The sequence below is a fragment of the Equus quagga genome, chromosome 7, assembly GCF_021613505.1.
Source record: "Equus quagga isolate Etosha38 chromosome 7, UCLA_HA_Equagga_1.0, whole genome shotgun sequence".
NCBI classification, from domain to species: Eukaryota; Metazoa; Chordata; class Mammalia; order Perissodactyla; family Equidae; genus Equus; species Equus quagga.
Window position 1 is genome coordinate 36,894,827 of NC_060273.1, and position 17,130 is coordinate 36,911,956.

Sequence of the window (17,130 nt, forward strand, 5' to 3'; positions counted from 1 at the left end):
TAATAATCTCCCACTGCCCAAAGGGTACGAATAGTCACGCCTCCTTTCTTCTACTACTTATTTGGTTTTATATTTTATGTTTAAAATTTTAGTCCATCTGGAATTTATTTTGATGTAAGTATAAAGTACACATCTAATGTTTCATGTTTTCCAGATTGGTAACCAATAACCCCAAAACACAACCATGTGATGGGCTACAGAAATAAGAGTTGTAGCGTGGAATACTACTTAGCCATAAAAAAGACAAAACTGTCCCATTTGTGACAACATGGATGCACCTTCAGGGTATTGTGCTGATCAAAATAAGTCATACAGAGAAAGAAAGGCACCATAAGATTTCATTCACATGTAGCACACAAACAAACACATAGATAAGGAGAACAGATTGGTGGTGACCAGAGGAGAAGGGGGTGGGAGGAGGGTGAAAGGGTAAAGGGGCACATGTGTATGATGACAGATAAAAACTAGACTACTGGTGGTGAATACAATGCAATCAATACAGAAATTGAAATAGAATAATGTTCACCTGAAATTACACAGTTATAAATGAATATGACCTCAATAAAATAATTTTTTAAAAAAGAAAGGGGCCTGCCTGGTGGCATGGTGGTTAAGTTCTCATGTTCCGCTTTGGCGGCCTGGGGTTCACAGGTTCAGATCCCCTGCACGGACCTACACACGGTTCATCAAGTCATGCTGTGGTGCTGTCCCACATACAAAATAAAGCAAGATTGGCAGATGTTAGCTCAGGGCCAATCTTCCTCACCAGAAAAAAAAAAAAGAAAGAAGACCTGTAGCAACAATACATATTTTCTTCCTTATTTGTATTATATTTTATATTTATATACGTATTTATATATTTCTATATATTCACTAATCATTCCTTTTTTCCTCTCTCTGTTTATACTACAACTTTATATAAAGAGTGTTTTTAATTTTACTCCAGGAGTGGTTTTAGATTTAGGTTTAGATTTTAGGTTACACACTAATCAGGTGAGACTGGAACTGAACCAGAAGAGAAAGTAACACTCAATGCAGATACAGTGACTGATGGGACTTTTCAGAAAAGGGCAAAAGCCTTCATTTGTATGAGGGAAGTTGCATCATCTTAAGTGGAAGCACAACGCCTTTTGTTGTCACTGCTGTTGCATGGAAGTTAAATCTGGATGAAAGGGTGTGAATGGATGCAATGGACTTCACCTGTCTGCTCTCAGCTCAGTTCAATTCTGTCTGCATTCTGTGTTCCATTCTGTGTTGAAGAAGTCTGGGACTGTGCGAATTAAACTTTCCAGACTCCTTTGCCAACAGGCGATTCTGGTGTCATTTCCTGCAGGGTTAGTGGAATAGCCTTGGTGGTGGTGATGGTGAGCCAGCAGGGTGAGACAGCTGGTGATGAAGCAGTGGCCTGGGCATGCAGGTCCACAGGTGCACAGGCCCTGGGTGTGGGACATACAACCCACAGGGGAGGCTCAAAGAATTCTTCCCTCAGGAAACTGTGGTAGGCAGAACGATACCCCGAAATATCTATGTCCGAATCCTGAAACCTGTAAATATGTTATCTTTCATGTTAAAAAGGACTTTGAAGATGTGATTACATTGAGCATTTGAAGACGGGGAGATTATCCTGGCTTATCTGGGTGGTCTCAGTGTAATCACAAGAGTCCTTGTAAGAGAGAGGCTGAAGGCTCAGAGTCAGAGAGCAAAGATGCGAGGCTGGAAGTAGAGGTCAGAGAGAAGAGAGAAAGACAGGGATTTGAAGATGCTACACTACTGAGTTTGAAGATGGAGGCAGGGGCCATGAGCCAAGGAATGCAGGTGGCCCATGGAAGATAGAAAAGCCAGGAAGTGGGTTCTCCCCTACAGCCTCCAGAAGGAACCAGCCCCGTTGACACCTTGATTTTGGCCCTGTAAGACCCAGTTTCAGACTTCTGACCTCCAGAATTGCAAGAGAATAAATTTGTATTTTATATGCCCTAAGGGCTGTGAGACTGAAATAGGAGGCCACAGGGAGCCAGCTCAAGTGGTAAATCTGACAGGCAGCATTACTCATGCTCAGAAGTGCAGTCCCCTGTGACGACTTTATTGCTGAGTAAGACTTGTCTGCCAGCCTCTCCCATGGGGTGAGCTCTGTCTCAGGAGGCTTCTCCGACCTTCGTGCAAATAGGCCTGAGGAGGATACATTCCTCAAATTCAAAAGGCCCAGACACTTGCACCCCCAGAGTGAATTCACATGGGTCAGGACTCCAAGGTACCCTTTTATGGAGGACACAAGTCAACCCATAATGGGAACAGAGGCTCGGAGAGGTTAACTAACTTGCCCAAGCTCATACAGTGAGATAGTATTTCAGCAAAGATTTAAACCCCAGTCTGACCCTAAGAATCAAGCAGATCACGCACTCTGCTGCCTTCCATGTGCAGCCACCAGAGAGAGGAGAAAAAAAAATTGTGGCTTATGTATTTTTGCCTTCCAAGCTGGGTTTCTTAATTCCTTGTGGTTTATGGGAAATGTTTTCCATATCTCTGGGAAAGAGAAAGGTTTTTCTGTTATCTACCACACTGTGTCCACCCGTTCCCTTCATCACATACACCTGACAGGCTTTTTCAGTGAAACCTGTATTACCGCAGTGCAAATCAATATTTGAGTAGCACTTACCAGAAGATTTGAAGGTGTTGAGTCATCTTGTCCTGGACAATGGAAAGGGGACTGTGGCATTATTCTGCTCGTATTTTCAGTGACCCACTACAGCTGGGAGAGATGAAGTGATTGGGTAAGGTTATACAGTTTAGCAAGTGGTTGGCTGGCACCTGGCTGAGGTCTCCTTGCGTAGACTCTGGGCTTCCTCTGCTGTCCAGACCGCCCATCCCGGGGTGCCTTCTGTGGGCTCTGCCCACCCTGGCCATCCACCTTCTCTAGAGAGCACCAGCCTTACCACAAGCAGGGCAAGTGGGCAGCTTGCAGACTCCATGGGAGTTTGTTCACCATCAGCCCCCTCCCATGGCGCTGAGGGCCACAAAGAGTTGGGAAGGTTGGTTCTGGTCTAAGGCCGTGATGCCAAGGATTAAAAACAACCAGCCACATCCATCAACATCCTTCACTGAAGGCCTAGTGGACTCACCTCCAGGAGGCACGATTTCCTCATGCATTGTGAAGAAGAAGAATGCACTTTTTGAAAGGGAAGGAGTGGCAAATGTGCTTCCATATTATTGGGGAGGATGGGCATTCACCTCCCGGGCAGGTGGCGCTTTGTTTGGGGGAACCCATTGAGAGAACATGTTTAAGAAAGGCAGCTCCTTAGCCATGGGGCTCTTTAGACAAGAGGCAGCACATGGCCACCTACCTGCAAACCCGTCTGCCCCCAACTCAGAGGGGGTGTACCTGTGTATGTGCCCTGTGTGAGTGTGCCCCTTGTTTGTTTGCTGAGTGCCATTGAAAAAATGAGAAATTTCATCTAAAAATCCCATTTCTCCTTAGAAAAATGAGCCTATCTGGTAATTCTGAGTCCACATCCCACTTGGCAACAATAGGCTGAAAAGTGATTGCCTCCCTCGGCCGGGGCATGTGCTCAATAGATGGGCGGCTACCCACAGCCCCCCTTCACACTCAGGCAACCATTAAATCTATCCCAGCCATTGGCTGCCTGGCCCTCGTGGGCATTTGGGGATGGGGGTGGTCGGATTGATGTACGTAAAGTGAAATCAATGCCCAACAGAACAAAAGCTCCAAGAGACTGTTAGGATCTTAGAAGCAAGGAGATGTGAGGAAGGATCTGGACAAGGCAGAAGGCTTCAAGGGAGGCTAAGCATTAGAGAGCTGGCCAGGGATATATTCCTGATGGCTGAGATGGCTGAAAATGTTGGATATTCACCTTGAGGCTGATTCCAGTCCACACGGTTATCATCTTCCTCATTGATTCAGAAATTGAGGATTAAATCTATTGTGCACAACAATCTTGTGCGATGGATCTTTCATGGGTCTAGAAACTGAAGAAGAAGCTGTTCCAAGCCAGGGGACCCAGAGAAGACAGCAGCTGGCAGTGGCACTCAGGGGCAGCAGGAGGAGAAGCTACAACATGGCTGACCCTGGAGCAAGCTTGAGACAACCCCCTTTTCTACTAGCAGAGAGTAACCTTCAGAAGAGAGCTCCACAGAACTCTTAATCCTGATCTGGGAAATCTGCAACCAGCCCCGAGAAGTGCATTTATGTGGCTCCAGACACACACATCATTTCACGTTGTATTTTGGTGACCCACACATTGGCCTAACATCCCCTACCAGACGGTAAACTTCTTGAAGACCAGTGCAAAGTCACTTTTGCATCCTCCAAAATCAAGCATAATCCCTGATACTTACTAGGTGATAAATGGCTACAAAAAAATAAATTCTGCCGTAACTCTGATATGACCCAATAAATTAATCAAGGTCAATAGAAGGACATTTGCCACCCTTCTGGTATAAGTAACTTTGCTGAAGGAAGAAGACAAGAATTAGACCTCTTTGGATAAGAAATATAGTAATATATATATTGTAAAGTGCATACCTATTAACTCAGTAAACCCATTTGTCAGAATCTGTCCTAATTAAATAATCCAAAAGACATTTGCACAAAAATCTTCATTTAAATATTTCTTAAACTATCCAAACTTTGGAAGTATTCTACATGTCTAGAAATAAAGGAATTATTAAATAATTAATGGTATAGCTGCTCCATGGAATACTATAAGCTATTAAAATGATACTTATCCATTCTGTGTAGCAAAATTTAAAATGTTAATGATATTAAGCATTTTTAAGTGTACACATGATTTCACATCAATCACATAGGGCTTTTCCAGGTGACAAAGAACAAAGTTAGACTCTTCATTGGCAAGGGATTTATTGTAAGGACACGTGGGGAAGGACGGAGACAGGGCGCAATGGCATATGCAGCAAAGTCAAGCACTGCAGAGAATAAAACACAGGGACCTGAAGGTTATTCAGGCTGTCGCCTCATCATGCAGTGGGCCCTCAGCACTGGGTGGCTGGGCTCCCTCCTGTGCGCTCTGCCATGTAGAGCACCAGCCCCTCTCTGCATTTGTTTCTAGAGCTCAGTTTGTTTTTCTCTCTACTCAAGCCTCTGCTTCCTCATGGCTTCTATCACGTAATGTCTTCTGCTTACTGATTTCTGCTTGCCTCCAGCTTTCTGTGTGTCTCACATTTAAACTCCCCAGGAAGGAGATCTAATTGCCTTGGATCCCTGCTGTTCCATTAGTCAGAGCTCTCAGGCCAGGCCACCTCCATAGCTCCAATGGGCAGCATCTATATAAGCCGTATTTCCATCAGGTGCCCAAATGTGATGCAATCAGCTCTGGTCCAAAAAGTGGTCACAGGATGAACGTGGCAGGTACTTCACGCACACCAGCTACCTATCCATTACAAGGATAGTTTTGAACTATGTTTAACACAATTAATGAAAAATACATGCACACATATGAAAACAGATGGGAAGGGGATAAATTAAAGCCATCATAGTCCAGTTAAAGTGGAGGGATTACAAGTGATTACTTTTCTCCATTTTGCAATTTTCATTTAATGACACTGTAATTGTTTTTTTTTTAGTTTTCAAGTATTTTGTAAAGAGTAGTCTCCCCCAGCACAATGAAGTGTATTCAGGAATTGATAAACAACAATGTACTCCTGAAATTACACAAAGGTATAAACCTTTATAATCCCAATAAAATTACTTAAAAAAAAAAGTAATCTCCCCCATGTAATAGGAGTCATGCAACCAAGCTACTAAGTTCAGTCTTTCCCATGTACTTGTTTTGGGAGGTAGAACAAAGTCACAGCCATTAAAGCTTGTGGTCACCCTTGCAGGCGGAGCATTATTTCTGCCTTACCTTGCCAGGTAAAGGTCAAGGCCATAATTGTTGAAGGTTTTTAAAGCACCTTGAAGGCAAAAGTGTCTGTTATTATTCCTCTGAAACCTCCTTTAAACTGATTATAATAGCATGTGCCACATGAGCAAAACACAGAACCTCATAACTAACTCGGCTGTGTCAAGTATTTGAAAACACCATCCTCTCGACTGACAGAAATCTCCAGGGCCCGAGAGAAGCTACCATGGCAGTTCTGTGAAATCAGCCACCCCTGGCTTCACTTTGATCTTCCTCTGTCTACAGCCTTGTTTCAGAACCTCTGTCACAGACATACAATTACTAAATATTATCACTGCTTGCTAATAACTATAATTACTACAAGGACTGCCAGAGATGGAAAGACAGGAGAAATCTAATCATCATACGGACAGGTGTTTGAGCTGGACAGTCTGTTTGTATCTCGTAAAGCCTGAATCCCCTTGTCGTCCGTCCCCGGCATTAACTCCGGACGCGCAAACTGAGGACGGGAACTTCAAAGCTGGAGGCTTGATGCCCCGAGGGCAGGTCCCCAGTCTAGCAATTCGGGAACCGAGATGCAAAATCCTCCCGCGCTCCTAGAGAGGACCCGGAAGCGCCGCGCAGTCCCGGAAGGCGAGGTGCTGACACACTTCCGGCCTTTGTGACTCATTGTGTCTGTGTCGAGGCGTCGGGAGGGCCTAGGTCCGTGTGCAGCGCCCTTCGGCCGGCCTGAGCCCCAGAGTCAGCTCCCCTCTCTCGCACAGCGTCCCCAGGCCGCTCCCGGGGCTCACGGTGAGACTTGGGGCCGGCCTCGGGGGAGGGCGGGCGGGGCCGCAGGGGTGTGTGCGTGAGGGTGGGCTCTGCAGCTGCGGCCCGGGTTGCCCTGCAGGCCGCCCGGGCGGAGTGTGACGAGAGTCCGTGACCCTGTCCCCTCCCCAGGCCCGGCTGTAGGAAGCTCCGTCCCCCGGGGGGACGTCCCCGCCCCACCCCGGGACCAGGCGGGGATGGGGCGAGGGCTTAGCGTCCAGGGGAGCTCGGAGACCTGGGGAGAAGGCGTCTACGGCCCCTTCGGGCCTCTCGCCCGCGGTGTCGTTGTCGTCGTTTGACGTTTCAGAGAATCGCGAGCGAAGCGACCCCTGTCTGATTTTTCTGCTCCTCCTAAGTCGCCATTTGCTTTGATTCCAATGAGAGATTTTTTTTTCGGGGTCTTCCAGGACCTCGAGGTGAAAAATGCGGAAGGCCGAGCAGTGGACGCGTTTTGAGGTGCCGCATACGTGTTTCGAGATCACCTGTGTCTTTTCACCCCACCCCCACTCGCGAGTGGTGATTCAGGAGTCTTTGAAGCCTAGTCAGAATGGAGAAAGAAGTGATTCAAATCTAGTAGCGATTATGTACATCCCACTCTCTCTCACTTTCAGCTAATGAGTATTTTGAAGGCTTTTTAAAAATGAGCTGTCCGGAAGATTAGGTGGATTTTTTAGTTCTCGGTGGTTGCTCTGCTTGACTTGGAGTGGGTGAACAGCGAAGGGCATTTGTGGAAATTGCACAGGCTGTTAGGAGCCTGATGAACCGAGTGACCTTGGATAAGACAAAACACTTGGCCAACTCTCAATTTTGTCATCAATAAAATTAACTAGATTTTCTCAAAAGTCCCTTCCAACTTGGAAATCATTTGATTTGGTCAGTGTAATTGAAAAACTCAGCTACCGTTTAGCCTGACACTGCTCCCCTCCCTTCCCTTTCCTGCAGTGCCTCCGGTACACAATAAGATACTTTCATTATAGAGAGTGGCTGTTACATGGCTTGGGACCAAAGAAAGCATTTATTGTACAGGCCAGTGCTAGGCGGATTGGAGGTGGTCAATAAATACTTGTTGAATTGAATTGTGGAGAATTCATTGTAACCAGATCAACAAAGCACTGTTCCTATATATGCTAGCCAAATGTGGAGAAGTAACTTTACTACATAGGGAACCATAATGATAATTTGCCCCAGAATGTTTCTCCAAGTTTGTATGCAGGATTCTTGTTCATTATTTCAGGCAGTTTTCACCAATCTTACAGTACAAACGGAAGCTAGCTACTTGGTACTATAGTCTTTTGCTGGTTCTCTACGTGAGCTAAGCATTTAAATTTTTTCTAACTTTATATGGTATCTAAATACAAATTAATGTTACGGTTAAATCCTACCTTTTCATTCTGAGATAGTATCAATATTCTTTGGGTAGGTAGCTGTCTTTTAAAGGAAATGTTTTTATATTTTAAGACATTTTATAGCTCTGTTCAAAAATGGGAGGGGGGCGGTTTGTTTAAACTTCTAAGACTACGCCCTGGAAAAGATACTGACCTGTTTAGAAAAATAGCCTTTGGAATAAACTGAGCTTGTAACTCCAAGCCCTTTTTGTAAGAAAATCGTTTGTATTCTTGGTGAGAACCACATGCGGGGGATAATCTTATCTATATTGGATAGTGTGTCAGAATGGTTGTCAGCTTAAAGGGACCCCGGAGGTAGTTTTCCACTCCTCCCCCGCTTACACACACTTGACAGGTAAGGATACTGAGTGTCCAAGAGGTTAAATAACTCACTCGGGGATGTGTAACTCATTTGTGGGAGACTGGAATTCAGCTGTTCCAACCTGTGCTGCTATTATAGGATTTCTTCCATTGCTTAATCTCAGCAGGCTGAAAATTGCAAAATACAGTTACATTTTGTAAATTTATCAACAAAAATTAAAATACTTTTCTAGTGCCTGCTAAATGCCAGACACTGTTTTAAGTGCCTTATATATGTTAACTCATTTAATCCTCACAGCAACTCTGAGGTAAATACTGTTTTTCATCCCTGTTGTGCAGATAAAGAAATGTGCATAGAGAGATGAACCGGCCCCAAATCATCACCTGATGAGTGGTGAGCTGCTAAGTGGTAGCCTGTGGGGCTAATTTGAGGGTAACATTGTATGAATAGGCACAAAATAGTGACATTGTAAATTCAGTCAAGTATTTTCTAAAAACTGATGCTTGCAAGGAAGCATACTGAGTGGTCTAAGAGGCACAAAGACGCATACCCTTAACAATAGTCCGGTTGAGAAAGAAGGCATGAAAAATTAAATTACAGGGGAAGAAACATCCTAAGAACTTCCATATCAAATGCTAGGTGGAGACCATTAGGGCCAGGAGTTTAGAGAAAGGAGAAAAGATTGTGTGCTCAGATCCTCTGGGAGACCTAAAATAAAACCCAGCCCTTCCACTGCTGTTGTGACCTTTCTCTTGTCCAGAGTAGGAGCAGAGAAATGTTGGGAGATGGGGGAGAGGACCTGTCGCAATTGAGGGAAGAGGGCATATGCCCATGCCCTTGTCTCTGTCCCTTTAGGTCTCACTTCCTCCTCAGAGTCTTCCTATTGAGTCCCACTGATCCAGGAGTATTCTGCTCTTTAAAACTCTGGCCTAAGTGTGGGCACAAATGAAGATTCCTTTTATTCTCCTTACTATAGCTGAGACAGGATAGAATTTTCATAAAAATAGAGATTTCTAGTGCTAGGCTAGTTACTGCAGTAGTTCAGTTATCCTGTTTCAAGGTCCCACCTGGTTAGACTTTAGATGATTCCCACTTGCTTCTCCTCCTGTGTCTCCTGAGTCACATAGCTCTCCAGTGAAAACAGTGGGTGGCAGGTGAAGCCCATTCCTGAGTGATCATCCTTCATGGGTCTTCCTCTCAGAAGGACTCTGTATGTACACAAAAGCCCTTCCTTACCCCACATGTTGGGACAGAGTGAGTTTGGTATGATGGTTAGAGCTTGAAGTGAGGAGTCCCATAGACCTAATTTCAAATCCTGGCTCTGCCATTTAATTGCTGTGTGACCTTGGGTATGTTATTTAATGTCAGTAAACCTTAGGTTTGTCATTATAAAGTGAGATGATAGCTGTGTGAAATGCTTCATATGATACCTGGTACAGAGAAAGCCCTCAATAAACGTTGGCTCTTACTATTCTGCCTCCGGGAGGCTTGAATTGAACAGTGATGAGAGGCAAGTGGCATTTTAGCTTAGGTCTGACAGAGAAGTAGGATTTGAAAAGGCAGAGAGACTGGGAAGGAAATCCCAGGCACTGAGTGTGATGTGAGGAAAGGATAGCAATCAAAATACAGGGGCAATATGGGAAATACTGAGTAGACTCATCTTGCTGGATGGAGAAGGTTCATGCGGGGGAGGGAGAGACATTGATGGGAACTGAAGCTGGAGGGGAAACTGGGACCAGGTACTGGGGTGTGTTGACGCAAGGCTATAGAGTTTTAGGAAGAAGAATCTGAGAATAAGGTAGGAGATGAATTGTGGGGAGGAAGAAAATGAAGGCAGGGAACCAAAGGGAGGAATCTGGACTTCATACAGCTAGGGAGAAAAATATATATGAACGAAGAATTCCTTCTACCTGGTGCTTGGACACTGAATGCATGTAAGGAGAGGGGGCAAGGAAGGTGAGAATCTGAGCCTGTGCGATTGAGATATTAGTAGAACGTCTGATCACTAATTGCCACAAAAGGCAGATGGCAGGGAGGGCTGTGGTAATTTGAGTGGTTCTTATTTCTTTTATTCAGTTTAACAGAATTAAACTCTGCCAGGTTCTCTAGGAGATGATTACAAAAAAGACAAGAGTGCCTGTCATTGAGGGGCTTAAAATTTAGTTGGGAGTGGAGATAGGAACTGTCACCCAAATAGTGATAATACAAGGAGGATGTAAGTGCCATAAGATAGAACAAAGAAAGTACTAAGGGTGTTCAAAGGAGGAAGATACCTTATTTAATTCAGAATGTCAGGAGACATTACACATCTTGAAGGGTGAGTGAAAATTTGACCCATAGAGTTGATACGGTGGGAGATGGTTCACAGCAGAGTGAGGATGAAAAATCACCCTGGGGATCATTAATAGGCCAGACAGGCTGAAATATAGGGGCTTGCTACTAAGAAAAGTAGTGTAGTGTGTTGTCTGAACACTGAATTGGTAGATATTGAGGATTCGTTGACAATAATTGAGAAGAAGGAGGGAATAGCCAGAAGCATACTTTGGCAATACTCTGTTGACCTTGGTGTATTGTTGGTATTGGAACAGGGAGAAATTGAATCTAGAGAAACGATACGGGACTATGGCACTAGTCTAGGCAGGAGATATGGAGCCTGACTTCGGGTGGTGGAAAATAATTGTGGGAAGCATAGCAGAAGATCATGTTTCTTTTGACTTCTCAAAATGAAATGAAAGAAACTAAGGTTTATAGGAACTATTTAGCAGCCAGTGGGGAGAAACTAGGCAAACTTGCTGCCTCTTCCTATAGAGGTTCTGGCTATTCTGTGCCCCAGCTCCCGGGGGCCTCTTCCTAGAAGGTGTCTTATTAAGGCTGTCAGTTACTTCTCAGGGCTCCTCTTGCACTGCTACTGAAACCTCCTTAGAACAGTTGGCACCTTCTTCTCTGTACTGTAATTATTTATGTAAAAATAGGAATCGTGCTTCTCATCTTTTTATTCCCCTCAGTCTAGCAGGCACCTTGCATATTGTAGATCTGCAGAAGTGTTTAGGAAGTTGAATAATTGTAGCTGTAAGCAGGTAAAGCTGCTCTGAAATTGAAAAAATATATTAAGACTGCAGCAAGGAAGCTGGGGTGCAAAACAGGTCTGAGGGAATCCATCGATGGGAATGGCTAGAAGATGGTTTGCAATAGGACTTTTGCTAGTTTAAAATTATTAGAGAAATTACTTGATTCCCACATCTTACATTTATGTAGAAAGCCTTTTTGAATGTAATGTTCTTTGTTATTATTATAGACTGCTATTGTAATAAGAATTTCTATTTTTCATTAGGGACAAAGGAGAAAGAAGAACTAATCCTGTGATAAATCTCAAATTACAGTCATATTTTCTGTAATTAACATAGTCATCTCCAAACTTTTTTGGTCACATTCTTATCAGTAAAAACTATTTATAAAAATTACAAACATATACTGTTATACCAATGATGAATAAATGAAAAGCAATTAAAAACAGTTAACGTATTGAGGCATATGAGGAAGCCAGTTGGTTTAAAACTAATCCGGCCTGACCTTGCTTTTGAGAATGACCTGACGTGCCTGTCCAGCATGCCTTGTACATCTGCTTTAAACATTTACAATATCCCAAAGCAAAGAAAAATGCCCTTAAAGATAGGGATGTATGCCTCACCCCAGATCAGCATTTCTTTAGAGATAAGCATTTCTTCCCAGAAACTAAGGGTCAAACTGACCTGTTGTGTGCATCTCGTGACCACTGACCTGTTGGGCTAGCAAGACATCTTATGATCATAGTAAAAAAGAGAGATTCCTGTTATACTTGGTGTGTGTTCCTTGTTCCAAGATGGCGTATAACTGCTCTGTAGACGCCGCTTCTTCCTCGGAGCACTTCTTCCCCTGGTGGAGGTTACTTCTCTCAGGCTGTATGGTCCTCAGGCTGGCTCATACAATAAACTCACCCCAATTTTGATTTATGCATTGATTATTGATTATTTGCGTTGACACCAACATTTTGTATAATAAAACAGTACATTAAATCGTGCTCTTTAAAAATAATTTTTGTGCTTTAAATGTACATGATTCCTTTCCCACCAAAATTGTTAATAACTTTTTAGTGAGAGCCATGTAATTAAAAATGCTATGCTGATCTAAAACTCTTGGCTTAACTCATTGTGATACTCAGTCTTTAAAACTCTATCTTGTATTTGGTGCTTAATTTTGATGGCTGCACAGGTGAAAAAAATATTTCCCAAAGATTTGTCACTTCACATGGAAGAAACGCATTGTCGACTGCTTAGTAACTCGTGCTTGGTCCTGTCCACCAAGCACGCTTTTTGTTGCTGTTGAAATTCAGCTAGTACAGTTCCATTTTCCATGCCCTTAAATCATCTGTTCTTACAAACTAATCTAAAGGTGTTTTATATTTTTAACAAACAGGCCTAAGACCCACTAAAATTCTTGATTTGGAACATTTTTAAACAGATGAAGTTTTTCCAAGTTTTTTTTTAAAGATTGGCCCTGAGCTAACATCTGTTGCCAATCTTCTTTTTTTTTTCCTTCTCTCTCCCCAAAGCCCCCAAGTACATAGTTGTATCTCCTAGTTGTAGGTCCTTGTAGTTCTGCCGTGTGGGACACCACCTCAGCATGGCTTGATGAGTGGTGCTAGGTCTGTGCCCCGGATCTGAACCTGCGAAACCCTGGGCCTCCGAAGCAGAGCGCATAGACCTAACCACTTGGCCACGGGACTGGCCCCTCCAAGTTTTTAAAATGTGTAATAAGGATTTTTCCAGGATACTTAGTACGATTTTTGGCAGTTAAAACTACTTAACAGTGGAAACATCTCCCAGCATACACCTGTTCTCATAATAGTTCTTCACACTCTGTTTTGTTTTCTTAAGGAGCTGCCTTCTTATTTGTTGACTTCTTGTTTGATTTAGAGCCACATTGGTTTTCACCCTCTAATCTGGCAGAGTAGAACCTTACTCTAGATAGAAGCTTCAGCTGTACCATTTTCTTGTTCACGTGTGTTTGCATCATTGGTATTTCTTCTAATTGTAGTTTCTCTGGAAGAATCTTTAAAGCTGCTTGTCTCTCTTTTTTTCTGAGATATAATTGACAGAACATTATATGAGTTTCAGGTATACAACATAGTGATTTGATGGTTGTATATATTGCGAAATGATCACCACACTAAGTCAATATCCATCACCATAGTTACAATTTTTTTTTCTTGTGATGAGAACTTCTAGAATCTTCTCTCTTAGCAACTTTCAAATATCCAATACAGTATTAGTAACTATAGTAACCATGCTGTGCATTACATCCCCACAACTTATTTATCTTATAACTGGAAGTTTGTGTCATTTGACCCCCTTCACCCATTCCACCCACCCCCCATGCTTGTCTCTTTTAGGAAGGCCATTAGTTAAGGCTGGATAAAAATAATCCATTATTTCCGTTAAGTGTTCTCAGGTAAATTGGGAAACACCACAGTACCTAAAAGTGAACGAGTGAATGAGGGCATCTCTGTACGGGGGGAGGGGGCTCCCACTCTTCCTTTGGGATGTATCATACACCCTGTGTGGCATGGGGCAGTTCAACATGTAGACCAAGTGAGGTTGTTCGTGTCAATTTGTACATAAAATATGCTTAATTTCTCTAATGCTTACAATATAAATAGGCATTCTGACGTTTTCTTTCTGTACCCAAGGTAGATCATCTTGTGCTTTGAAGACCACAGCTTTAGACTGACTAAGGCACCTATAGAAATAATAGAAATAGGGGCTGTCCCCGTGGCCGAGTGGTTAAGTTCGCGCGCTCTGCTGCAGGCGGCCCAGCGTTTCGTTGGTTCAAATCCTGGGTGCGGACATGGCACTGCTCATCAGACCACGCTGAGGCAGCGTCCCACATGCCACAACTAGAAGGACCCACAATGAAGAATATACAACTATGTACCGGGGGGCTTTGGGGAGAAAAGGGAAAAAATAAAATCTTAAAAAAAAAGAAGAAATAATAGAAGTAGCCAGGTGGTAGATTGGCAAGGGCAGGACTTCAAATTTGGCTTGAATGTTGACTCCACCGCGTAGGTAACCACCTGCTAGCGAGCAAATGAAGTTATCTAAGCTTCAGTCACGTCATCTGTAAAGTGGTACTAGCACTTGTGCCCACCTGCTGGGGTTATTGTGGCAGGATATGCCATTTTGCGTGCCCTGTGTGGAGCCTGGTGCCTGGCACCCTGCTGACCTTCAGCTCTCCTGGGCTAAGCAGTTTAAACACCTGATGTCACAACCTGCTGTCCTCCTGGAGGTAAGGTGCTCAGACTCGACAAACACCCTGAGGGTGGAATTCGCCTGTTGGAGGTTTCTGTTTGCAAGCCTTAATATACAGAGTGACAGTGAAAACGAAGTGACAGTGAAAACAGTGCAGCCCTGAGGCTTTTTTTCCCCCTTTACTGTTCAGAGGCATTCTTAGCGCCTTGATGTGAAGCCTTGTATGAAGGGTTAGCAGCACAGTTCACTTTTCATAAAGGTGCTAATAACTTTTTTCAATACCTCAGGAATAGTGCAGAAACAAGTACCAGAAACATCTCCTAGGACAGAAAGGAGAGCACAGACCCTATTTGGATCAAGTCGGTTCCCCGAGCCTGAATGATGACTGCTGAATCAAGGGAAGCCACGGGTCTCTCCCCCCAGGCTGCCCAGGAGAAGGATGGCATTGTCATAGTGAAGGTGGAAGAGGAAGATGAGGAGGACCACATGTGGGGGCAGGATTCCAGCCTGCAGGAGACCCCTCCTCCTGACCCGGAGATATTCCGCCAACGTTTCAGGCACTTCTGTTACCAGAACACTTTTGGGCCTCGAGAGGCTCTGAGTCGACTGAAAGAACTTTGTCATCAGTGGCTACGACCAGAGATAAACACCAAGGAGCAGATTCTGGAGCTGCTCGTGCTGGAGCAGTTCCTTTCCATTCTGCCCAAGGAGCTCCAGGTCTGGCTGCAGGAGTACCGTCCCGATAGTGGGGAGGAGGCTGTGACCCTTCTGGAAGATTTGGAGCTTGATTTATCAGGACAGCAGGTAAGAAGGAGTGGAACCTATTGTATGTGAGCAGCACGTGGACTTTGAGACTGGAACAAAGAGAAAGTTACTCATTTAAATCTAATGTGAGTAGTCTTTGTGGTGGTTATTCTCCCAGCTCGGTTTGGATATTAAAAAGTATTCTGGCCTTCTCCCCACTGCATCCACTGGTATACGTAATGGTTTTTCCATTTGTTTAAATTCCTGTTAAAACACGATTTACCCGTGAGCCCAACCTGTTTGTCCCTCAGGTCCCAGGTCAAGTTCATGGACCTGAGATGCTCGCAAGGGGGATGGTGCCTCTGGATCCAGTACAGGAGTCCTCGAGCTTTGACCTTCATCCTGAAGCTGCCCAGTCCCATTTCAAGCATTCATCTCGGAAACCCCGCCTCTTACAGTCACGAGGTAAGAAGCAAATCTTCATGTGGGAGAAAGATGCAGACTGTTTCGGGTGGGCGTGCCCTCTCTGTGTTGCTAAGTGCCTGTAATAAAGAAGCATGCTGTTTTTATCATTATACATGGTTGTCATCATTATTAAACGTGAAGAGAAATATAACTTACAGACGAATCTCAGGAGTCAAATAATGTTACTAACGAGTTACATGAAATGTGCATAGTGAACTTGGGTGGACATTACATTATTTACTGAATTGTCAGCATTCTGGATGTCTAGCAGATTTTTTTTTATAGGAAAGTGCTGGGAAGAGATGATATATTTTCAGCCTGGGTTTTGAAACACCCTAGTATGTCATAAATTATGTTAAAAAAGGATCATCTTTAAAATTCATTTTATTAGGGCCGGCCTGGTGGCGCAGCAGTTAAATGCACACGTTCCCCTTCGGCGGCCCGGGGTTCACGGGTTCAGATCCCAGGTGCGGACATGGCACCGCTTGGCAAGTGGTAGATGTCCCACATATAAAGTAGAGGAAGGTGGGCACGGATGTTAACTCAGGGCCAGTCTTCCTCAGCAAAAAGAGGAGGATTGGCAGCAGATGTTAGCTCAGGGCTAATCTTCCTCAAAAAAAAAAAAATTTTCCTTCCAAAAGAAAAATTTATTTTATTTAAAATGTATAAAAATATTCTGTAACTTCACTCTTCTAGGTTTCTTTTAGAAATTTCAAACAATGGAAAAAATATTTTGTTTTTGGGTGAGGAACATGATGGGGAAAAAAATCACTTCAGGGTCATATAAATAAAACTCAGTTTTAATTTTTTTTCCTTTGAGGGACTTTTAACAATATCTTTATCCAGTTTTAAAATCAAAGTAGGTGCATAGGATATCAGTATAAACAATAACATACTAAAATTATAGTTGTCCAAGAAGAGTTGATAAAGGCACATTCCTTAGCCAGTGTGTCTATTTGTGATGACATTTGGGGTAGGAATATTAGCACTTAAGGAAGCATTCTTGTCTGTATATCCTGGAGGATAGCCAGCATTCACGTGCTGGAGAAATCCACATATACCAATGCACTGTGATGTCATCCACCACTGTCCACCCAACCCCTTCCAGGGATTACAGGGTCTCTCGACACTCCACAGGGGAAAATCAGGAAATTGAGGAGGATATTCATGGTTTTAAGTGCCAGATTAGAGCTTCAGGTTGCCAGAATTAGTTTCAGAGACCCTGGTACATACACTTATTACTTAGTACA

The 17,130-nt window shown here is 43.7% G+C and overlaps 1 protein-coding gene across 1 annotated transcript in view; it reads left to right on the forward strand.

Moving 5' to 3' along the window:
• Positions 1 to 6,537: 6,537 nt before the first annotated feature.
• The window catches only part of LOC124242239 (zinc finger protein with KRAB and SCAN domains 1), a 42,316-nt gene continuing 31,723 nt past the window's right edge, over positions 6,538 to 17,130 (forward strand). Inside the window, exons 1-3 of the mRNA XM_046667054.1 lie at positions 6,538 to 6,665; positions 14,959 to 15,475; positions 15,727 to 15,880. Of these exons, the coding sequence (XP_046523010.1) occupies positions 15,050 to 15,475; positions 15,727 to 15,880 (580 nt within the window). The 5' untranslated portion in view covers positions 6,538 to 6,665; positions 14,959 to 15,049. The remainder of the gene's footprint in view (positions 6,666 to 14,958; positions 15,476 to 15,726; positions 15,881 to 17,130) is intronic.